Raw genomic sequence first — 21112 nt, 5'->3', positions numbered from 1 at the left:
GAGAATAATTACATTACTATTCAAATTGATACCTCACTAAAAGGAACATTTTGTGTGCGACAGCAGAAACAAAGTCGAACAAAGTAAATAAATCTATAAATTGATTTTTCTTTTGTGTCCTTTATTTACTGCACATGATTCTCAACTTTGACTGAGACAACTGATAGCCAAAGTGACAGTAAGGAGAAAGCCAGACTTGCACTGCTAAATCCACTATTGTACACCACACTGGCTAACATCAGCCAGCTCAACAAAATGTCATTAAGACATTCATGCCTGTCCTGCAGTGTGTCTAAATGCAGTTGGCTGAAGAGACAAGGCAAGAGCAGGGAGGGTTCAGGGTGACGCTACATTTCACATGAAGGAACATGTGTCACATTCACTAGATACAACATCCAGCCGCAGATATAATTCCTTTTTCTCTCCCATTTGACGATTTTAGAACATCTTGTCTACATGAATCAACCTTTTGTCCTCCACTCTTAATGTCATCAGCCTCACTGTGCTTTAGGTTTGCTGGAATTCTTCCCGTCTTCATTAGTGGGTTTTTTTTCCAGCTGAATTTACAGTATAAATTCAGAAAGAGCTTTTATTTTAATCTCTAAAGTTCTATCTTCTTCTTAACAAAATTAAATGGTTATTGCCCTTGGAGCATTTTGATTCCAGTCACAACTCTGGTGTCTTCACTGTCAAAACATCAAAATAACAAAATTTAAAGAGCCACAAAAAGATGTTTTTTTTCTAGCCATTTTCCTTCTTTTCCTTTCACTCTCTTCTCTTTTAGTTCTTCTGTGCACCATTGTTGTTACGGTGCTTTAAAGTGTTTATTTTGTGAAGGCTGAATAGATATTCTGTACTGAGGGCATCACAATTAAGACAACACTCCCCTACACAGGCTCTTGTATTTTAAGACAGTTGAGGCCAGGAAAGAATTCTTTACTCAAATTATGTTTGAGTTTGATTATGTGCTATCATGGCTTCCTTTCAATAATTGCATTCAGTTGAAAGATTATTACTGCAGCCCGTTCTGGGAGAGCCTAATTGTGCGAGCAATGTAGCAGCTCTTAAATAAATGGCCTCAATCTCTCCAAGAAAGTTATGTATTTAAAACATGAAAATCTGAAAATTATTTTACCTTAAACTTTTCATAATAAGTCTGACACCAAAAACCACATATGGGTTCATGTTCTGCATAAGTAATAAATGAATTTAATCCATTTATTCAGGAAGGATGGTTCCCCCCCCACAGTATTATGATCATTTGGTGGACTGATCAGTTAGAAGGTGAGAAGGTCACTTAAATAAGGACATGTTGCGTAATATGTAAAATACTCAATCCTTGCACTTAAATGAAAATGTACAAAATATAAAATTATACTCATTGTTATGAATTAATAATCATGACACTTCCTGATGAAAGCAGTTCAATTCCATCTTAAATAGTCTCAAACTGAAGCAGTTTATCACGCCAGCTTTGAAAAAGTAGGTCAGCTACCACACTATGTTTCATCGTGGAAAAGCCAAAACTTCAGTGTATATATTGTGACGTCCCTTTAAAGGTGCTGCAGAGAAATTTTCAGGTTGACAGCTGCACAGGGCAACAACGTTTAAGTGACACAATGCAAAGGGGGTAAAGTCAGTAAACTGCACTCAGCGTGTTCTCCAGCTCAGTCATTCAACCTAAAAAAACAAAAAATATTGTAACGTGCTTCAACACTGCAGCAAGCCACTAGTGTTTTGAAGCTGTAATTTTTAATTGACAATGACAAACAACAAAGCAATCTTCCTGCACACTATCTACAATTTGCCTGGCAGACAGCACGTCACACAATTCTCGAGGACCTCCTACGATCTCTTTGCACAGATCTCTAACTGTGCCCTGAGATCCTTTGATTGCCATGAAAGACACTCAATGTTGTTTGTCATGGCACCTAAACGTGCTCACCTTTAAATTAAACATGTCAAGTACGTACAACATGCTTTCTGTAAAGAACTTTATGTCTAAAGCACAAGCTGAGATAACCCTGATGATGTCTTCAAGATTATTTTTCAGCCTGTGGAAAGCTCCCTCCACAAGCCCAGTAGACATCATACAATTGTTTCCACATGCTGAGCAGTACTTCTTTTGACAAGTTAACCAGAATTCATAAACACTGGTGGAGTGCCCCTTTAAAATATTTTGTACAAAAGAAAAGATTGTGCACTCTCTACATGACATCTTGACAAAAACACATACGAATCTCTAAAATGTCTCTTCAGTTGGATAGAATAACAGCTGGTTACATCTTTTTTTTTCTGAAGTGTTGTTAATCACAGGACACTAATGTCATCACCAGACATGCGATAACAAAGGAGAGCAGAAGGCATTGAATCAATCGCCAGCCCCTTAGACAGTTGTAGATTTGAAAAACAGTACCATGAAGGCTGCTGTAAAATCCCTTGTCGCAGAAGCTCTTTAAGGGAAAATGTAAAAGCCTTGCTGCAAAGGTCAGAGCTACCAGAGGATCGATTTGTTGTTAAATTACAATTTGGAGCAAATCAAGAGTAATGAGTGTAAGTGAGGGCTCATCTCTTAGTACCACAGCCTAAACTTAATGCATCTATCTACCAGAGGAGTGTTAGTGGCAATACGCAGCTCACCATCTCTCTTATTATCCTCCTCGAGCGACAGCAAGAGTGGAGAGAGAGGAAACGGGCAGAGTGACCAGCCACTCTGATGAAATTTGATAGCTCCCACAGCTGCGGCTGCACTGCACAATTTCTACTCTCACCAGCTGAGTTGGTCACCAGTGCCACATGTACGCTTTCGGAACAATTCACTCTTCATATCAGCCCACTGACACTGGATTCCTCAAAATGGGTCAGTGACTTCAGTGGAGTTCCCCATTTTTGCAGAATGACAACTAATGTACAAAGATTTGCTCCTAAGTTACAGACTTAAATGTTGAGGAATGACGCTTATTTAAGCGAATTTCTGTTGTCAAATGAAGAGATGGTATGCTCATGTGTGTCCATTAAATATAAGGCTACAACCAACTGACAGCTAGCTTTAAAAAGCCAAAAAAAATTTCTGTCATTCTTATAAAAGTGGAACAATAGTTCACATGCAGAAAAAATGTTTTAATTTCGGCATTTACATGTACTGAAACAGTGATAGTGATTTAATTAATCTTATTATGCAGCTATTCTGCGGTTCTGGGGACAGACGGTTTGTGGACCATACAGACACATCCAGATATTTCCATAGAGACAGCCCAAACAGAGAGGATTGTGGGAGCAGATGTGCTGAAGACCTCACCATTCTTTTACATCTTGTGTGTTGGAATGATCCAACAGGATAATCAGAACAGCTTATAGAGTACTTCTAATAACCTTAATCCCAGGATTGAAAATATCTAGGATAGTATTACAGATGTGGAGGAATTTTTTTTTTTTTTTTTTTTTTTTTCAGAAATGTAGTAGCTGTTGAACACTTGAGTATTAGGACTGGCAGTGTGACTAAGAAATCAATGTGAACTGCAAGTTTGTAAGTATGGGCTCAGCTTATATTTAAGTCATTGTAATAGAAATCACGGCCTCATGTTGAAGCAATATGTGGTTATGTTCACCAACATTTTCTAGCCAAACATTCTCAGCAATTGCTTAAGGAAACTGCATGGCTCCCACTGTTGATGTGTGACAAATCCCTATCTGAAGAGCAGCTCTTCAGCTAAAGTTAAAAAAAAAGTATTAATAAAGCACACTGAGCATTAAATACAGCTAAGCTCTAAGTACTGCTAACATTAAGCTACTGCCCAATTCATTCTATATGACAAAAAAGGTTCCTGGTGAAAATGCAACCAATGATTTGTGCTGTACTGACTGTAGTACTGTTTTAGTTATCCTATTGATAATTTCACAATGGACAAAAATATAGATATTACAAAAAGAGAACTCTTTCTTGTACTGTAAGTAAAAAAAAAAAAAAAATCTCAAAATGTGACACATAACGCATTCTACAATAAGGCAGCTTTATTTGTACTGTTACAGTCACAAAGGGTTTCAAAGTCACAAGACATGTTCCTGAAAAGTGATTTGTCCTCGCTCTATCATTGCCATGGCAGCTTTCACATCATGGCAGTGCACTTTCGACTTGTTTTTAGTATTTCACGCAACTCCCATGAAGTATGACACCCAACCAGCAGCATCAAAGGCAACTTATGTTCAAAGTAAAAGTATCATCCACAGCCTGGAATTTAAAGAGGCAAATTTTTACCTCGAAACAGGTTTATTCTGTATCTTTGCAGGGGAGATCAAACCGTTCAGATTGCATTGAAAACATCCAACAATTATGCAAAGTGAGATATTCCGACCCACATAGGAATGAATAAGTAAGTCATCTATGATAAACAAAGATGAGAGATTTGTTTAAAGCCAAAAATCTGTCAAGTGTCACACATGCATGCATTTCAAGGCAGTGATTAAGAGATAACAGCATTCATCCCGTATATTATACATCTCATTATATACTCTAAACTCCATAGGCCAGCTAAACACGCTTTAACAGGAAACATATTATATAGCATGGTTTAATACGAGCATGTGTCGCATGGATATTCGGATGTGTTTATTTGTGCTGTGGGACGAATCCCGTTAAAGGAGGAGTCTGGTGTCAAAGAATTTCACAAACACCCTTTGACAGTCAGGAGCAGTTGTATTTAAACAAGGCAACAATCCTCCGGGAAAATCCCTCTAATCTTTTGATCCCAATATCTGTCTTTGGACTCAGACAGCAGTATACTATTAATCTGCTTTTGTCTGAGTGAAGCTGCAGGAGGCTTCTAGTCAGAATGACACTTCCACAGATACAGTGAGGTCACATGGTTTGTGCTCGTACCATGACAGACGTGTCTGAAAGGGAGCTCTCATTCAAATTCATCTTCCTATCATGTGTGTGGGAAAGCAGTTTAATTTATACTTTATATATGTGCACGAGATAAGCCACTGAATACTTAAAACTTGTGCTGCTTTTGAGATTTCAAACACCAGCTACTTACTGAATTTGCTAAATTTTCTGTACATTCTTGCTTACAAGTTTACAGCGTTAAGGAGACAACATTTGTTATCTTGACTCTTCATATTCTCTACAAATAACAAAACATACCAGTGTCATTAGGAGGAAACATAATATGATGATGAGTTACAAGATTTCTCCTACAACTGTAATCTCTGGGACTCACTGATCTTTTTGAGATGTTAAATACACAGTCTTAAACCATTAACTAATTTTCATTCAGAATTCCATTTCAATTCATCCTTTCAGCCACCCAACGTAACTCTGCCCTCTTTTCTACCCTGCTGTTGCTCTCACCATTTCAAGTTCAGTTGCCCTTGGGGTTGCAACAAAATGTGCATAAGTGGCTTGAGGTATAAAGCCTGTCCAGCACATTACTTTTGAGTTGTCCTGCACTGCTGCTGGAATGCAACAGTCCTGCAATAGTCAGGATGGCTATCTCTGTTAATTTTTTCACAGTAATGACACAAAAAAACCCCTATGCATTATGTGAAGGGAGCGGCTCGTAGAGACGGAATTATCGCTCAAGTCTGCATTTCCCCTCAGCATCGTTCAGCTCATTGTTTGATTTTTATGGCCCTCAAATGTACTGTTTTGTCACCGCTCTCATCACCCTCTTTCCACACATTGCAGTAACTTGATTTCATCTGAACAACTCCGATGAACGTGCTTGTGCTTCCTGCTCACTACCAAACTGTGTGCAGACAAAGTTAATGACCAACTTGTGAACACAGTTGATTTAGCTGTTAAAGAGACATATTTCCCTCAAAAGTTGGTGCAGACCAAAATAGAACTAAAAGTAGAGTAAATTAATTCTTACGTATATCTTCTTCTTATGTATATCTTCTTCTGTATATCATATATTAATTTCTGATAAGTTGTGTTTGCAGCTGGTTATAGCTTGTTATACTGCCTCAAAGTGCCCAAAAATATGAAATGCTGCTTAAACATCTGGTAGAAAGACTGCTTCACTAGTTCAATCAGACTAAGAAAGTCTGCAAATAAAGCACTTACATGAGGACTGCAGTAAGAGCCACAAATTGTTCTAGCATACTGGCCAAAATTCTCTTGTTTGAATATACCTTAATATATTAAGAATATACCTTCTTAATACTTAAAAAAAAACTTGTGTCAGCAAGTATTACTATTATTATACTGTCGGAGAGAGATCTGTCACTAATGACAATGTATGCTATAGGCGTCTGCGAAAAAACATCAATCCAGTCGCTGTATTAAATTTGCATGATGGTGTTTCACTCCTCCTCCTCCACATACCAAGTAATATTTTAGCAGGTGGTCATGCATCGCTGTGATAGATAATGTAAAACACGTCCCTAATGTAATCAAGGGGTTGCCAAGTCATCACATGTCAAATTCTAGGCAGGACATTTTACTTTGCAATTCCTGCTACTGATTAAAAATGAATTTGTCTAGGAAATACCCAGTCAAGAAACCAGCATCATGATAAATATTAATGCAACCAAGAAACATCTGAAAAAGCATGTCTTTATATTATAGGCACATGTAACGTCTCTGTGATTAAGCTGCAACGTGTGATTCAACCCCTCAAATAAGAACCAATTCTAATCAGACAACCCTGTAGCAAAATAAAACTTTCTGGATTAGCATAGATAGCTGATAGGAGTTATTGTAATAAACACTAGTAACCTTGAGAAACTTTCTGTAGTTGTACACAAATTTGTGACACGCAGAGATTCAGGAAAGGTTCGAAATTTGTCAATTATTTTCATCAACATCAACATGAAGTCTAAAATATTAATAATTGAGAACCAAATATGCTGTGGAAAAACATCTACAAAGAGAAGGCTTGTTGGTCTACGTGCACACTTTGGTTCCTGCACATACTGCATTAGATTCCTTCCTCAATGTTGCAAAACTGCTGTGATGCTGCTGTGTTCAGTGGATAAAATAATTCACATAACCAAGCTGGCTGATGGTCACGACTCAAATGCAAAAACAGGTGAGGCATAATTTCACTTACTGTAGGCTATAGTCATTCTGAGTAGCCTGTCACCACACATTAGCAGCTTAATCAAGTGGCTTAAGTTGTCTGACTGTTAGTCCTTCAATGAGTAAAGTTAGTTTCAGGGATTTCTAGCTGTATCTTCTCAAGGACCCAGAAGTGCAATGCAATCACAGTTATTTACCGCATCTAGTCAATGTGAGTTATCTTTTGAATTACGTAATGCACAAAATGAAAAATGAAAATGAACGATTGCTGTACAGTCTTAGAAGTCTGCCCTACTTTTTTTTTTTTCTAATGGACTGATTTATGTTTAGCTAATGTGCGATGAAATGAACAACATCATTCCATTTTATCAGGATAAAATATGGAACTATGCAATGCATCTATGTTATTTCCCTAATGAGAAACAAAAGGACAGATTCTGGGAACTTACTGCCCATAGAACAGTGCATTTAAATAATTGTTTTAACCGATCAAAGGGATTTACGTGTGTGTGTGCACATGTGTGTGAGGTCATGCAATGTGGAGCTTGTGGCTGGACAGGAGAGAGTTGACAGGTCTGTTGGCAAATCCCGTAATCCTTTCATCTGATCAAAGTGATACAACAGCTTTTAAATTATTTAATGGAAAGGCAAATTTTAAATTTCAATGTACTTTGGAGTTGAATCAACGTATGGTCTTGGGTTAGCTGATGAGAGGACAGATCTGCATTAAAACAGTTTCTAATTTTCTACAATTAAGTAGGATTTCTACATGTAGATACGGACTGTGATGCAGTCTGGGATAAGTCCATTTATCTGAGCGAGGACAGCTTCAATTGCGATTTTAAATGAATAATCTGATAACATTTCCCATGCACAGCCATTTGCAGTAGCTGTTGTTGTTGCTCCTCTGTACAGTTCAGGATGGTGAGAAAGCAAGAAGCAAGACTACGTTACCCTGGGCTAGAAAAAAAAAATCTCTGTACTTAGTAGAATACTGAACTAGCTGGCAAAGGAACAATTTGGTAGATGCTTTCAACCAAAGTGACTTACGGTAACGTGAGCTCATAGAATTTCAGCATGGACAGCTCCACAGAGAATTGAATCTCTGTGTCTTGCAATGTAAGTAGCACTCTAGAATGAAATATAAAGGGCTACATCCTTTGTTCATTGCAAATAGTAATACCAATTTTTATATGGTCTGGTGACACATCCCGTGACGTTAAAAACATGTTTGACCAAAAACATGAAATGCGGTTGATGTGAGAAGTTCAGCATCAACTAACAGCGGTTTAGTTCAAACAAATGAAACATGCCAAGAAATCTCATTGATAATTCAGAAAAGCTGCTCTTTTCGTTCGACTTCGAAGGCAAGAGAAACAGATTCAATGCTTTTTCCTTTTTTTTTCTTTTTTTTTTTAAACAGGCAAGCCGAAGGTTGTGATACACCAAGGCCAAACACTCCTGTTTCTGCATTTGAATTGGCCTCTCTCCATTCTGTATTTATCTAAACATATTTTGACAGTTTCGGGAGCCCTTTTTGTGCTTTACAATCTGGCTCCATCTAGCTAGACTTAATGACTATGAACAGGTTGCTTGTAGTGACAAATGGTGAATTATCACCCAACTTTCTTTGCTAAAGCAACAAATTTTTCCAGAGAAGTTGATGAAGACCAGACAAGATCTAGAAGATGAGCAGATTGGACTGATATTCATTGGGCAGTGAGAAACATAAGTCCAAATTAATACTATATGATTTCTAGGCAACTAGCACAGGCACAGGGTGAACATGCAAACTCCACACAGAAGGGCCCAGACTAGGATTCGGACCTGGAACCCTCTTGCTGCGAGGCCACAGTGTTAACCCATTGCACCTCCGGGCTGCCCAAAACATTAAGTTCTCATTTTAAATCAGAATCAGAAAGACTTTATTGCCATTGTAAGTGAAGAGGTTTCACATTACTAGGAATTTGTTTTGGTGATTGGTGCATACATAGAATGTAACAAGTAACAATAAAATAAAATAAAATAGAATAAGGTAACACAAAATAAAATAAGATAAGTAAAATAAATATAAACATGTTTCTGGAGGTAGTCTAAAAGTGAGGTAGTGCAGGGTGGAGTATAGTGCAAGTGGGTGAGGTAAACAGTGCAAATGAACAGCAGGTGGATAATGACATGAGCAAACAGTAAATGAAACATGTCAGAACAATCAGTAAACTGTGGAGACTAAAATTAAATGATGAGATACAGTAACCATAATGTACTCCCTCTTGAAACTCCCAGACTTCAGGAAAAACCTTTTAAAGTCATTGTTATACTGAATAGAGGCAGTTGGTCCACTGTGTGAGAGAACAATGTGACTCTGAGTGCCTGCTTATATGTTTTGCATAATTCCGTCAGGCAGAGCAGGAGCATGACTGAGAGAAAGCTTTCAGTCCCACTCTGTGCTTTGTGGTTGTCTGGGGTGATGACAGCAGCATCTCTACTGACATATTGCCTGTTTGTCTTTGAGGCTTTCATTGTGTAATCCTGTGGATTTAATGACTGTTTAGCAACCTGTCATTTCTCTTCCACGGATTGACGTAGTAATTCAGGCAAGATGTAAATAATAAGCGAGCAGATGTACAACTATCAATATACATCTTCAGGATGAGCTTTAGATGCTGCTCTCTCTCTGAGCACTTTGTCACCCACCATCTTGAAACTTGCAAAACGACTTCTCCATTTAGGATGACTCCTGAATCTATAAAAAGTGACTCTTTTGTCACCATCACTGTAGCACAGTTAAAAATAGGATGAAGGATTTTTCAAATCTAAGTTTTTTTTTTCTCTTTACAATTGGATTGTTGTCCATTTATTAAGATTTGTTTACCAGAACAAGTTAAATTTGCCCATCACAGTCAGCCCTAAGTTAGTCCATGAGATAATCACCTTCCTTTACATGGGAAGGGATTAGGCCAGAATTTTATTAAGATTACCGTAGCCTTCATCTCCATGACAATAATGGATCTTGTCACCATTGCCACAGTATGTTCATTACATGGACTTCTTTAACAATAACTGCTAATCCTTTATGCAGGACAAGGTTATCTTTTACATCATCCATCTTAACGCTGCAATAACATAACCAATTAATTCTCACAGCAGACACCCTGATGTGATGTGATCTTTTGCCACAATTTCTTATGAGACTAATGATAGAGAGAGGGAAAGAAAAGAAAGAAGAGAAAAGAAGCTATTTAAAGTATCATTTAATTTAGTTCCAGCTATAAACCTGACCACAGAAAAATTAAAACTTTAATTTACCATGAAAATCTTGTCTTGCATCTTGAATGCAATTGAAAATTTCAATTGCATTCAATTTAGATTTTCACTTTATTTTTAAATTTATTGTTTGGTGTACTGTGACTTTTTCTTGTGTACCAGCACTTCTCCTGCCAATACTCTTTTGTGCCCCCTCTATATCAGGTTCTCTGGACAGGTCATAATGGCCCTAAATAAACGGCATTACCCAGGGGGCACTATGAGATGCTCACCTGTTGCCCTTTCCTACCTACAAAGACAGACCTGCGACATGCCTTTTCTCTGCTGGTGGCTAACCGCTCAGATCCAAAGAGCCCTTGGATCTGAGTTGAGTAAGGCCATGCAATTTACACAAGGGCCCCACCTCCTCCTTGTGTCAAAGCACGAGTTAAACTTGCAAGTGCTACAAACATCAAGTGAATTTGTGTTCTCTCCAAATTTGAGGTCAGCAAATGACAGAGATGCTAAATTTGTTCGCTAGCTTGCAGAGCAGCTCTCTTACTCTAGTCTGTCTGGCTTGCTGACATAGCTAGGCAGTGCATCTCTTGATCCATCTGTCTGCATGCTTGTTAGCCACTTCTAGGGCTGCTCCGCGACAACAAAGTAAAAAAACAACATTTATTACGTTTAATAAATATCAACAGTTTTTCGAAACTGCAGCTCAGAAAAGATAACTGTGTTGCCAGTGAATAAGTGTACATATGCTTTTATATACGTTGTTCTTTTTAATTTACCATTTCAAGACCTAAAACTGCAGCCATAGCCTATAGACTTCAGTTTACATTGTACAACCAAAGCTAATTGAATAATATTGTGAGGATTCGATGGCTCATGGGAGAGGTAGAGGTCTAGGTAGGGCCCCTTAGCTTGCTTAGGGCCCCAGGGAGGTTTGGACTGGCTCTGATTAACCTTATAATAATCTTGGCCTTGGTCCAAAAGGGCACAAAGAGAACACAAATGGACAAGGACACAACAGAGTGTATTGAGTGTATTACATCACACACCATAGCTAGTGTACATAGCCAATTATTTTGTTCCCTCTGTCAAGTAAATTAATGTTCTGAACATAAGCAATATCTCCGAGTATCCTTTATTCACTGTAGAAATTCAGAATTTAACATGCCAACACGTGAATAAGGACAGGCAGTCAAGCAGTGGTAGGATCACAAATAGCCATAGTTTAAAAGCTAATTTGCTTTTTTGTTAATTACAATGCAGTCATAATGAATATCATTAAGAGGAATATGACCCAACTCCTCTCAAACAAATATTATTAGCTTGACCTTTGGAAATTAGTTCTTAGCATGTAAGTAAGCAGGCAGAACACATGTTAGAAGTGAATCTTTACATGTCAACATTAAAATAGATATAAGGTCTTTAATCCACTAAATCTCTGGTGAAAATCAATAAGTGGTGATCATTTGGATAATAACCTGTTTTTAAGATATTAACATCATCAACAAATTGTTGCTTTGTGGTCTTTTGCATTAATAATTCACAGCTTTTCTGAAATGGACCTGTCATCAACCTACATTTTGCATGTCATGGAAAAAGATGGCTGCCATAAAACAGGAGAGTGCATTGTGATTTACTAGTCTTCTAAAGAACCTGAGACATGTTTCTTCTCCTGCTTAAAGCAAAAACATAAATAAATAAATAAATAAAAAGGTAAAAGAAGGCCAAGTGGTTGCATGTACTTTACAGTAAAAATAGTGTAATTAACAAATGTGATATGTCATACCTAGCAGGAAACACAAACTGATTTCTCTTGGTGCACCTGTTGACAAGTTTGAAAGTCTTCCAAAAAAATAAATAATATAAAAAAAAATAATATAAAATAAATAAATAAAATAAAATAAAATAAATAAAAACAAGAGAGAGGTTTGTCTAATTAACCTTCCAAAAAAAACAAACAAACAAAAAAAACAAGAGAGTGGTTTGTCCAATTAAATTCTAAGGCAAATCTGTTTTGAATTATAATTTAAAGTAATATCAAAAGTGTAAGTTTAAGATATGTTAATGAAATTGAATGATGGCAATGGTAAAGTAAAAGACTTGTGAATATCAACCATGGAGAGTCTGCACTTGAAAAGAGCCTGAAAGAAAACAATAATAGATTTTGGGTGGCATGTCCAACTGTATTTACTGCCACATTTAATTTTTGAGGTGGATTTATTCAGGGTGCTTTGATGGCAATACAGCCTGCTATTTCTCACTGGTGTGTAGTGGTTTAAATAAACAAATACTTAATGCTACCCAATGCTGAAAGCCTATCAGTGAACTACAGCAACACTCATTCTCTCAGTGTATGAGGTTGGTGAAAATCCCTGTGCTGCTCCTCCCATTATATTAACACCATCAACAAAACCTGAATACAGCAGAAAGAAAAACCTAGCCTGGACAGTGTGTAGAAGGAATTTTAATTAGTGGTACTTCATATCTGCTTCAATGAATAATGTCGATCAAATGGGAATATCTCATGCTGCAGTTGAAAGTTATCCAACACTGCCCTAATGACCTTACCGTTATTAAAAGATGAGATGAAAAATAAATAAAGAATAACAATTAATAATAAAAATAAAACATGAATAAAGTATCTGGGAATTTGAAAAAAAAAGGTTATAGATAGATTTACTCTCACACCCCTCCCCCAATGGCATTTGGCCTGATCAACAAACCCGCTCCTCCCCACCACAGCGGTAAACAGCCAACCTGTGAGCAGCTCTGGAATTCATTTTCTTCACAACCAATGTGAGTATGAGAACTCAAAGAGATCCTGATACTATAATCATAATATTTGGCCAAGACAGAGTGACACTATTATCACTACCTCAAAGAACACCATGTTCTTTTTGTGCCTTGACTAGCTGTGTTTCAGGCTCTTATTTTCCTGTATTACAAGGCTGATTTTTTTTATTTGTTACAAGTATTGAAGGAATTAGGAGCACAACATCAAGGGAAGTTGTGGCTCAGTCATGCTGTGGTCACTGTTTTGATTGGGGGGTCTTCTAGAAAAAGATATGATAATGATAGATCATAAATATGTTTGCAAATGGCAAACTAAGTATCAGTGTTAGTAATAATAACACTGACAGCTGATGCAAAACCTTACCCAGTTCATATCTGAGTTATCTTCTGATCAATCTATTGGACACTTTTTACACTGTGTGAAGTCAATGACATCATTCATGTTTACACCAGCTCACTCGCAGATGTTTACTCCTGCTCTTGCATTTGAGGTAAACCATTGGAGATGATGTTTCATAGGTCAACCAATCCCCATGGACCTGTTTGATAAGAATGGAAGACACCTTTGGGGATGAAGAACACCTGCATGTTTTGCTAATGAGGCCTTGCAGGAGATTCGTTCACTACAAACAACTGTACTGAAGATCAATGGCACGGGTCTTAAGACTAAAACAAACATGGCTTTAGCTTAATAGAGGAAGGGAATGCATTACTGACGATAATTACAATGAGGGACTTGAATATATTTAATTCAGTTGTGGCTGACTGGAAAAGCTACAGAGGACATTGTGGACACGTTGTATGTCTGACAGACTGTATGGTCTATGCCGAATCCACATGTCTTACCTTCACTGCAGTCCTTTCCTTGGAACCCCGTTTGAGAACAGTCACATGTTGGTTCGTTGTTAATTAAACTGCAGACTCCTCCATTTAAGCACATGTTGGCTGTACCACAGAGGTCCTTTAGCACCCCTTCACTGTTGATCATTACAGACTCCGTGTTGTTGACCTTTATGTCTGTTATCAATCCAGTGAAAGGCAGCTGGTCCTTGACTGCAGCTGATGTCAGTCGCAACGCCACAGATCGTAATTCCGGTGGTATTCCACCAACAAACAAATGGCTGAAAACAGTCATATCCCGTCTTTTTGACTTCACTTCGACCCATTTTATCTCACTGTCCACCATTAGGGTTGTGTTCTTAAAGTTTCTCCTTATCGTGACTGCGTGCCATTGGCTGTCGTTGACCGCTGTGTCAGACACGACTGTCGCAGGCTCGGCACAGAAGATCGAGAAACGAAGGCTGAGTTTACCATTCAGTATGAGAAGTTCTAGAAAGTCACAGAATCCCTCATCATCGAAGTAAACTAGCAGCCCATGGGAACTCTTTGTTTTCATATTAAAGCTCATTTCACTTTCGCAACATGCGTTCCACACTGGAAATCTTGCCCACTGTCCCTCAGCACCTGTAAATTCTAGACAAGTGCCTATTTCTACAAAGCAAAAAATGAGCAGACCAACCCATATGACATGGGCACCATGTGGCTTTTGTAAAACCATTGTGTTCTCACAAATTCTGTGTAGGTGGATAGGGACTTATAGGGCTGAATTTATTTATAAAGAACCTTTGCTTAAGCAAGAAATATGTAGAGTTGACTGCAGGAGAGTAGACTGGCTTATAACTGACTGTCTACATAGATATACAAGTGTGAACTGATGCATTGTAAGACATGAGATTAAATGTCATGATGTATTTGCATAGCAATAGACTTGGCCAACACTTATTTCCTGGAGCAAATACCATTACCTCACACTGTCCAGGCCACTGGCCAAACCTCTCACTGTTCGCGCCAGAATAGTTTGAACTGTTTTAAGGTCCTCTCTGCCATGGCTATTTAGAACAAAGACAGGGATTCAAATATCCATTGGGCACACTCAGGCTAATTTATGTAATTATGAAACTGTCCCTTCTGGTGCCAGTTAGAGTGTGCACGGTTTCACTTGAGTTGAAATGGCAGCTTTAATCTTCATGTTCATGCCAGCATTCTTTGGCGGGGAACTGGAAGCCTTTGCCTGGGGCTTTTCACCCTGCATCCTCTGTAGCAATGAGAAAAAAATGCCATATGGAGCCACACTGGCTGATAAGCTCAGCAAAAGAAGCAGTCTTTCTGTTAAGGCAGTCCTCAGTCCCAAAGCTGTCTGCAAAAGAAAAGCAAATTTATTACATGATCAGAATTACAGCATATCCATTTCCAAATCCACTTTGGCTAAAACCTTAATCAAAAGTCAGAGTTGATACTATGATTAAGGCAGAAACACAGCCAAGCAGGCACTTATAACCAGAAAGGCCTTTGTTAAAGCAAACACAAGCAGTATCATTAGATTAATATCAGTGGGACTTTCCAGGAAGCAGCAGCACTGGACAGTATCACACAGAATTCACGCATTACTTCATCTCTCAGTGTTGGTCTTCCGTTGTATTTTTTGTTTTGTTTGTTTGTTTGTTTTTGCATGTAGTTTTTGCATGACGTGCACGCAGGAATGCATTTAAAAAAAAAAAAAAAAAAAAGGATGAGCGATGTGCACAGCCTGCATCATTAATCGCACCCAGATGCTCGCACGTCTAAAAAACAACGACCTGCACACAACCTCAGTCACACTTAAGTCGGAAAATTGAACTGCTGATTTACTTTTATTTTTTTAAAGGACTTATACTTTTGCTTAGAATCGTTGCAACTTCTGCAACCGTCAGTGGTCATTATCAGCTGCATTCCGACATACCGTGTAGGCTCTACACTGGCCTGCCCTCTGTGAAAGACCTAACATGAGAAAAAGTGCGTCATTTGATTCACAATGGTCGGTTTGTGTACGACGAACCGGGCGGGCTGCCGGTGGGTCTCAGTCAGACCCCAAAAATGTGCTCTTCATGAAATTTGCGTCGTCACTATTTTTCTCACGGATTCTACCTTTTTTTCCCCCTTCAAAACCCCAAACGCGTTAAATATTGAAATAATAACGACTAAAAAATGGTTTAACATCCCCGCAATTAGTTTGCACATCAAAGAAGAAAAACGTAACCGCTGCACGGGCTGGAGATCGGCTTTACTTAGGAACCGCACTTTAAACAGGCTGAAACATCTTCTCCATAAACAGCAAACGCGATGAATACCGGTAAGGTATTGATCCTCCTGCCTTAACCCAGAGGGGGGATAATCCTTACCAGAATTTAACGTTTCGCGAGCTGTGTAGTTTTGCCAAAACGGGACACGATCTCATTAATAATATATCTCATACCTTAACATCTTACCCTGGATGACAGCTGTAAAGGGATCACTGAAACTAGAGCGTCATGTTATACCCTTATCTGCGGTATTTTTTTGCAGTCGCCCACAACTATAAGACGTCTTGCTTAAAACACCATGAGCCGTTTTTGTTACCTTTGCGCGCACACCTTTACTTCCACGGGACCCTAAATAGTTGGCTCAAGAGAAAAATGCGATTTCATGCAAAGCACCGTGGGCTGAGCTCCCGCAGAACACGGACAGTCCATATTTTTTTGTCTTGTTAGAGAACCTGTACTCTCACATCCACTTAGTCTTTACATCAAGATCTGCTTTCGAGTGAAATCACAGCCATCAGTGAGAGCGAGAAAAAGAAAGTGGGAGAGACGGGTCCACTTTCATTCTAACTCCACTAAAAAAACACACACACAAAAAAAACCCCACACAGCCTCAGTGCTAAAGGGAAAAAAAAGAATTTACCTTAAATATTTCGTCCTCCAAGTTTGTTTCCCGATAAGAAAGAGACTAAAGAGAAAATTAAACCGCCGGATGGTGTGGGTCTCTCAGGAGTGCGGGGCCAAAAATCCAGTTTTCTTGTGGAGGAGAAGGTGCAATCTGCTTTCCCTGTTGAGCTTATCCAGCGACTGTCAGGAGCCACAGACAGAGCGTATCACGTGTCTCTCGGTGATGTCTACCGGGGAGGGGCTGAATGCAGTACCTCGGACAGCGCCTCTGCCTCCATAAGCATCCATCCACGGACATTTATGGCAGAGGCAACTTTGGAGATAAGGCTTGTAAAACTGCTGAGATTGATTAATTGATCGCGCTAAAGACTCCAAACGTAGGAAGACAGTCAGAGATGGGTTTAGGTACACTTGGAGAGCGGGGTTGTGTCTTTTACAGCAAACAGCTTATGTTCCAGCATGTATATTATCTTACAAATCAATTCTGCTGAATTACTGCAACCGATCAGACCCACACACAAAAAGAAAGAAAATGGAAACAGAGCAAGAGTTCAGTTCTGGGGTTACTGTGTCATCCAGCTGAATGATTAAATATTCAAGTAGTACTTTGTTCAGTGTGGCATATTTGTCTTGCGTCTCTAAGGAGGTTCATGCTGTGTAAATGATAAAGGAAACAACCGTATAAAACATGCTGCACAGTCTACATTCATACTGCTTGTCCTGTCCAAAGAGGACCTGTTTTAACATGCATTTCAGCTTGTGTTTTCAAATTGTTTGTGTTGTTGAGTTTTTTTTTTCTGAAAACTTGTGAATGTATCTCTATTTTCACAATTAAAGCTGCTGTGTTAATCCAACGCAGTACTAACAGTGGATGGCACTCGAGTGGTAGCTGCATATATGCAACATGCCATTTGGTGACAGCAGGTGCATGAATAGTGTGCTTTTTTCACACTGACTAATTAAGGCTAAGGCTAAAAATTCAGGATGTGGACTGATGACCAGAATATTGCAATAGCAAAGGAGACACTGAGAAAATTGAGTATCAGTTCAGTCCATCGGCAAGATGCTCTTGGAGGCACTTAAAGTATGAAGAAGGATAGCTGCTCAGAGGCAGGAATCACTGAGGCAAAAGAGCAAGTCCTCATGTAATGCTGTCATTAACTTTGTTTGGACAGTAAACCAAAGGTCACACACTTACACATACTGCAACATATTTTCAAATTATACCTTATTAATGTGGACGCAAACAATATGATATTTAGTTTGTTATGTTGCTGTCTGTGGTCTCAACAAGTGTTGATGTTTTAATATTGCTACAGCAGTGTATTTTGTTTTTGTAGTTTCGGGTACTATAACTTTCTTGAGCTTATTACAATACAGAGTATATTGCAGTTGTTTGCCTTCACTGTATGCATTATCTCTGTGATGTCCAGGGTATTCCCCTTTTCCCATTCAGTCTGCTTTTTATCCCAGTTATCCAAAGCAGTCAAACATCCACATCTGTCAATGGCTTATATTAAAAAAAATAAATCAATAAATAAAAAAGTACAACTATACACGTGATAAATACTAGACCTAATGTTATAAGTAAACTAAATGATGATACACTGTGAGATGTGCGGTTGTTTATATGTATAGGTTAAGAAAGGACATGAGAAGAAATCAATTATTTTTGTTGTGCAGCTGTTTGCTCAGTTATGTATATGTATATGTACATTTTATCCACTAAGGACACCCAATGCATGTTTCTGCCACACAAGTCAGGCCCTGCACCAGGCTTTGTGGACTCAGGTCTGGTGCAATTGTGGTGCAATCAGTCTTTCTTGATTCAATGCTGAAAATCTGTCTTGTTTGTTCCATGTGACTGGTAACCTCACAAATTTCTAAACAGCAAGCACAGTGAGAAAAGCACATTGCTCTCATGCATTTCACCTAAAAATATATTTACAAGAATTTACAAGAATACAAGAAAGAATGATTTCCCTTTCCCTTTTTTGGCACTGTTCTTTTATGCTAACACAGTTAAAACAACACACATGAGCATTTAATTCAAAACACATGATGTCTATGAATTTTAATGCTCAGTTGTGTTGGGAGCAGACAATTGAATGGATATTTTAAATATAAGTTGCAAGACAGTTTGTTACAAAGAATCTGGAATGTATTTAAACCAACCTTAGTTGCAGTGAAACCTGTTTCAAACATTTCACATATGAAATAATATAAAATCATTAATTATTCATCATTTCATACTTCATTAAAACTATCAGCAGCCATAGCACAAGCTTGATGGTCATAGCTGCTTAAAGATAAAAATAAGGTGGGAAATGGAGTACAGGGACTGACTCAACAATTTCAGATCCTCTCACACAGAGCGAGTTGTGTTGTTGTACAAAAATGGATTATCTACAGAGTAAACTTTAAACCTGTCAGTGTTCCTTTAACTTTGTAAGAAACAACCTAGAAGACAAAACTGCAAACAAACAGAGCTTTGTGTCTTGGAGGGGTTAGATACTGCAGCACTCGGGGTTTAAAGCTATGTTTTTTAAACTTTTGAGGTTACAGTATTGCTTGTGTCACTACAGTGACAGATTAAGGAGAAAGGAGAGATAGTGCATTCAAGATTAATAGATGTATACGCTTTCTGGGTTCATACTGGGATAAGGCAGCTGTTTTGGGGTTTTTTTGGGGGTGGGGTGGTTCATACATTAGTAATCTTTCACTTTCCAAAGTAATTCAAGTCAGAGCAGAACAGAAAAATCATACAACACTGAAATCATGAGCTATTCATGGACTTAGTTACAGAATAAGCTGTCATTCTTTTCTCTCTTCTGCAGCTTTAATGTAACTAGGCAGACATTTCAGAATATCACACACACATCTCAGACATGAAATATTTCACAAATGGGACCAGAAAAATTAAAGCTCCAGTTTTGGCCACTAACCTGTGATCTGCTTGTTAATTTTTCTTGAGTTATTTAGCACACAATTACTTGGTTGCTAGAAATACCTTTACTGAATTCCTCCAACCCATTTTTGTGAACATATGGACATATAGACCACTATAGGCTAAAAAGCTCTAAAATGCTGCACATGTCTGACTAAATCAAGTATGACTTCTTTGTCCTTTTGTGGTTTGCAAAACATTTGGCTCCTTTTCAGTCTCTTTGCCATGCAGGATAAACACATCCTGGTTCAGTTTCTCTACTGAATCTACAGAGATGAAATTGATATTGATCTTCTCATCTAACTCTAGGTGAGAACTCAAATGTATTTCAAAAAATGTTGGAGTAGACTATTATTTAACACTCAAAAACAGAGGTAAAGGAGGGCTGCATTTTTTTAGTGGAATATAAATTTTTCACAGGTGTACCACAACAGACACATAATGGACTCTTGTGAGACCAGATGCATACCCTTTCACCATCATAAATGTATAAAGTAGTTCCTTATAATTTAAGGCCTTATTTCTTTGACGTTTTTGGTCATATTTATGATCATGGAAGCTGTCAAGGAAGGGATCTCAAATTTGGTTATGTAAGTTTTGAATTTGGAAACTTTGGTAAAATGAAAAACGATATTAGTTTCACTCTGTAAGTCAAAGATGGGACAAAACAAAGGTGTATTGTGTTTGTGAACACTTTTATTAGCTCCTAATTAAAACTCTGCCATAATATTACTGTTCCTATTGGTTGTAGCTAGCTAGCCAACTAAAATAAATGTTTCATGAGTTTGTAGAAAAAACTGTAGCACCAGGCAAAAAGTCAAAATTTTCTCCAGTTCACGACCCATGGAGAAGGCAGAGATAGTTCTTGTATGTATAGCTCATTATTGTAGAAATATATGTATGATAAGAGTTCTATCTTTCATCTTATTTCATTGTAACATCACCCTGTATGGCTGCTTAGCGTGCATACTTTGACAAGCAAGACAGGTTAGAGATTGCTTTATTGCTTCTGAAAAATATCATTTAGTTCTTACTTTTCCAAGAGAAAAAGATAAGCATGCACATGGCAAATGTAACACTCTCTCCGACAACAGTTCTGGAGAGTGTAATTTCCCCAGATCCAATCAAAAGCAGGGCTGCTAAGGTTACCCCACTGTCTGTCAGTCTCAGCATGTTAGTGTTTGTGTTAACAAACCCACGGTTCTGACTGACTGACTGTTTATTTGACACATATATTTTTAGGAAAGCAAGTAAAGGTTTGGGGGAATGGACCTTGATATTATTGAACTGTTTCTGAGAAGGGGCGGTGGATCTCCTGCAGGACCGGAGGAACATGGTAAGCAATAT

At 38.2% G+C, this 21112-nt stretch overlaps 1 protein-coding gene across 7 annotated transcripts in view; it reads right to left on the bottom strand.

Annotated features, from left to right (window-relative positions):
• The window catches only part of LOC124065776 (neurexin-1a-like), a 237960-nt gene extending 220884 nt beyond the window's left edge, over positions 1–17076 (bottom strand). For 4 of the 7 annotated variants that reach the window (XM_046401509.1, XM_046401510.1, XM_046401513.1 and 1 more), the window contains exons 1-2: positions 16835–17062; positions 13922–15272 (exon numbers count right to left, since the gene is read on the bottom strand). In XM_046401509.1, the coding sequence (XP_046257465.1) occupies positions 13922–14633 (712 nt within the window). In that variant the 5' untranslated portion in view covers positions 14634–15272; positions 16835–17062. Of the gene's footprint in view, positions 1–13921; positions 15273–16834 lie in introns of all 7 variants that reach the window. The other 3 variants (XM_046401511.1, XM_046401512.1, XM_046401515.1) reach the window with 2 other exon arrangements.
• Between the last annotated feature and the right edge of the window lie 4036 nt (positions 17077–21112).

Source organism: Scatophagus argus, chromosome 10 (genome assembly GCF_020382885.2).
Source record: "Scatophagus argus isolate fScaArg1 chromosome 10, fScaArg1.pri, whole genome shotgun sequence".
Taxonomy (NCBI): domain Eukaryota; kingdom Metazoa; phylum Chordata; class Actinopteri; family Scatophagidae; genus Scatophagus; species Scatophagus argus.
Note: the sequence above shows the minus strand (reverse complement) of the source record. Positions and strands in the feature narration are given on the sequence as shown.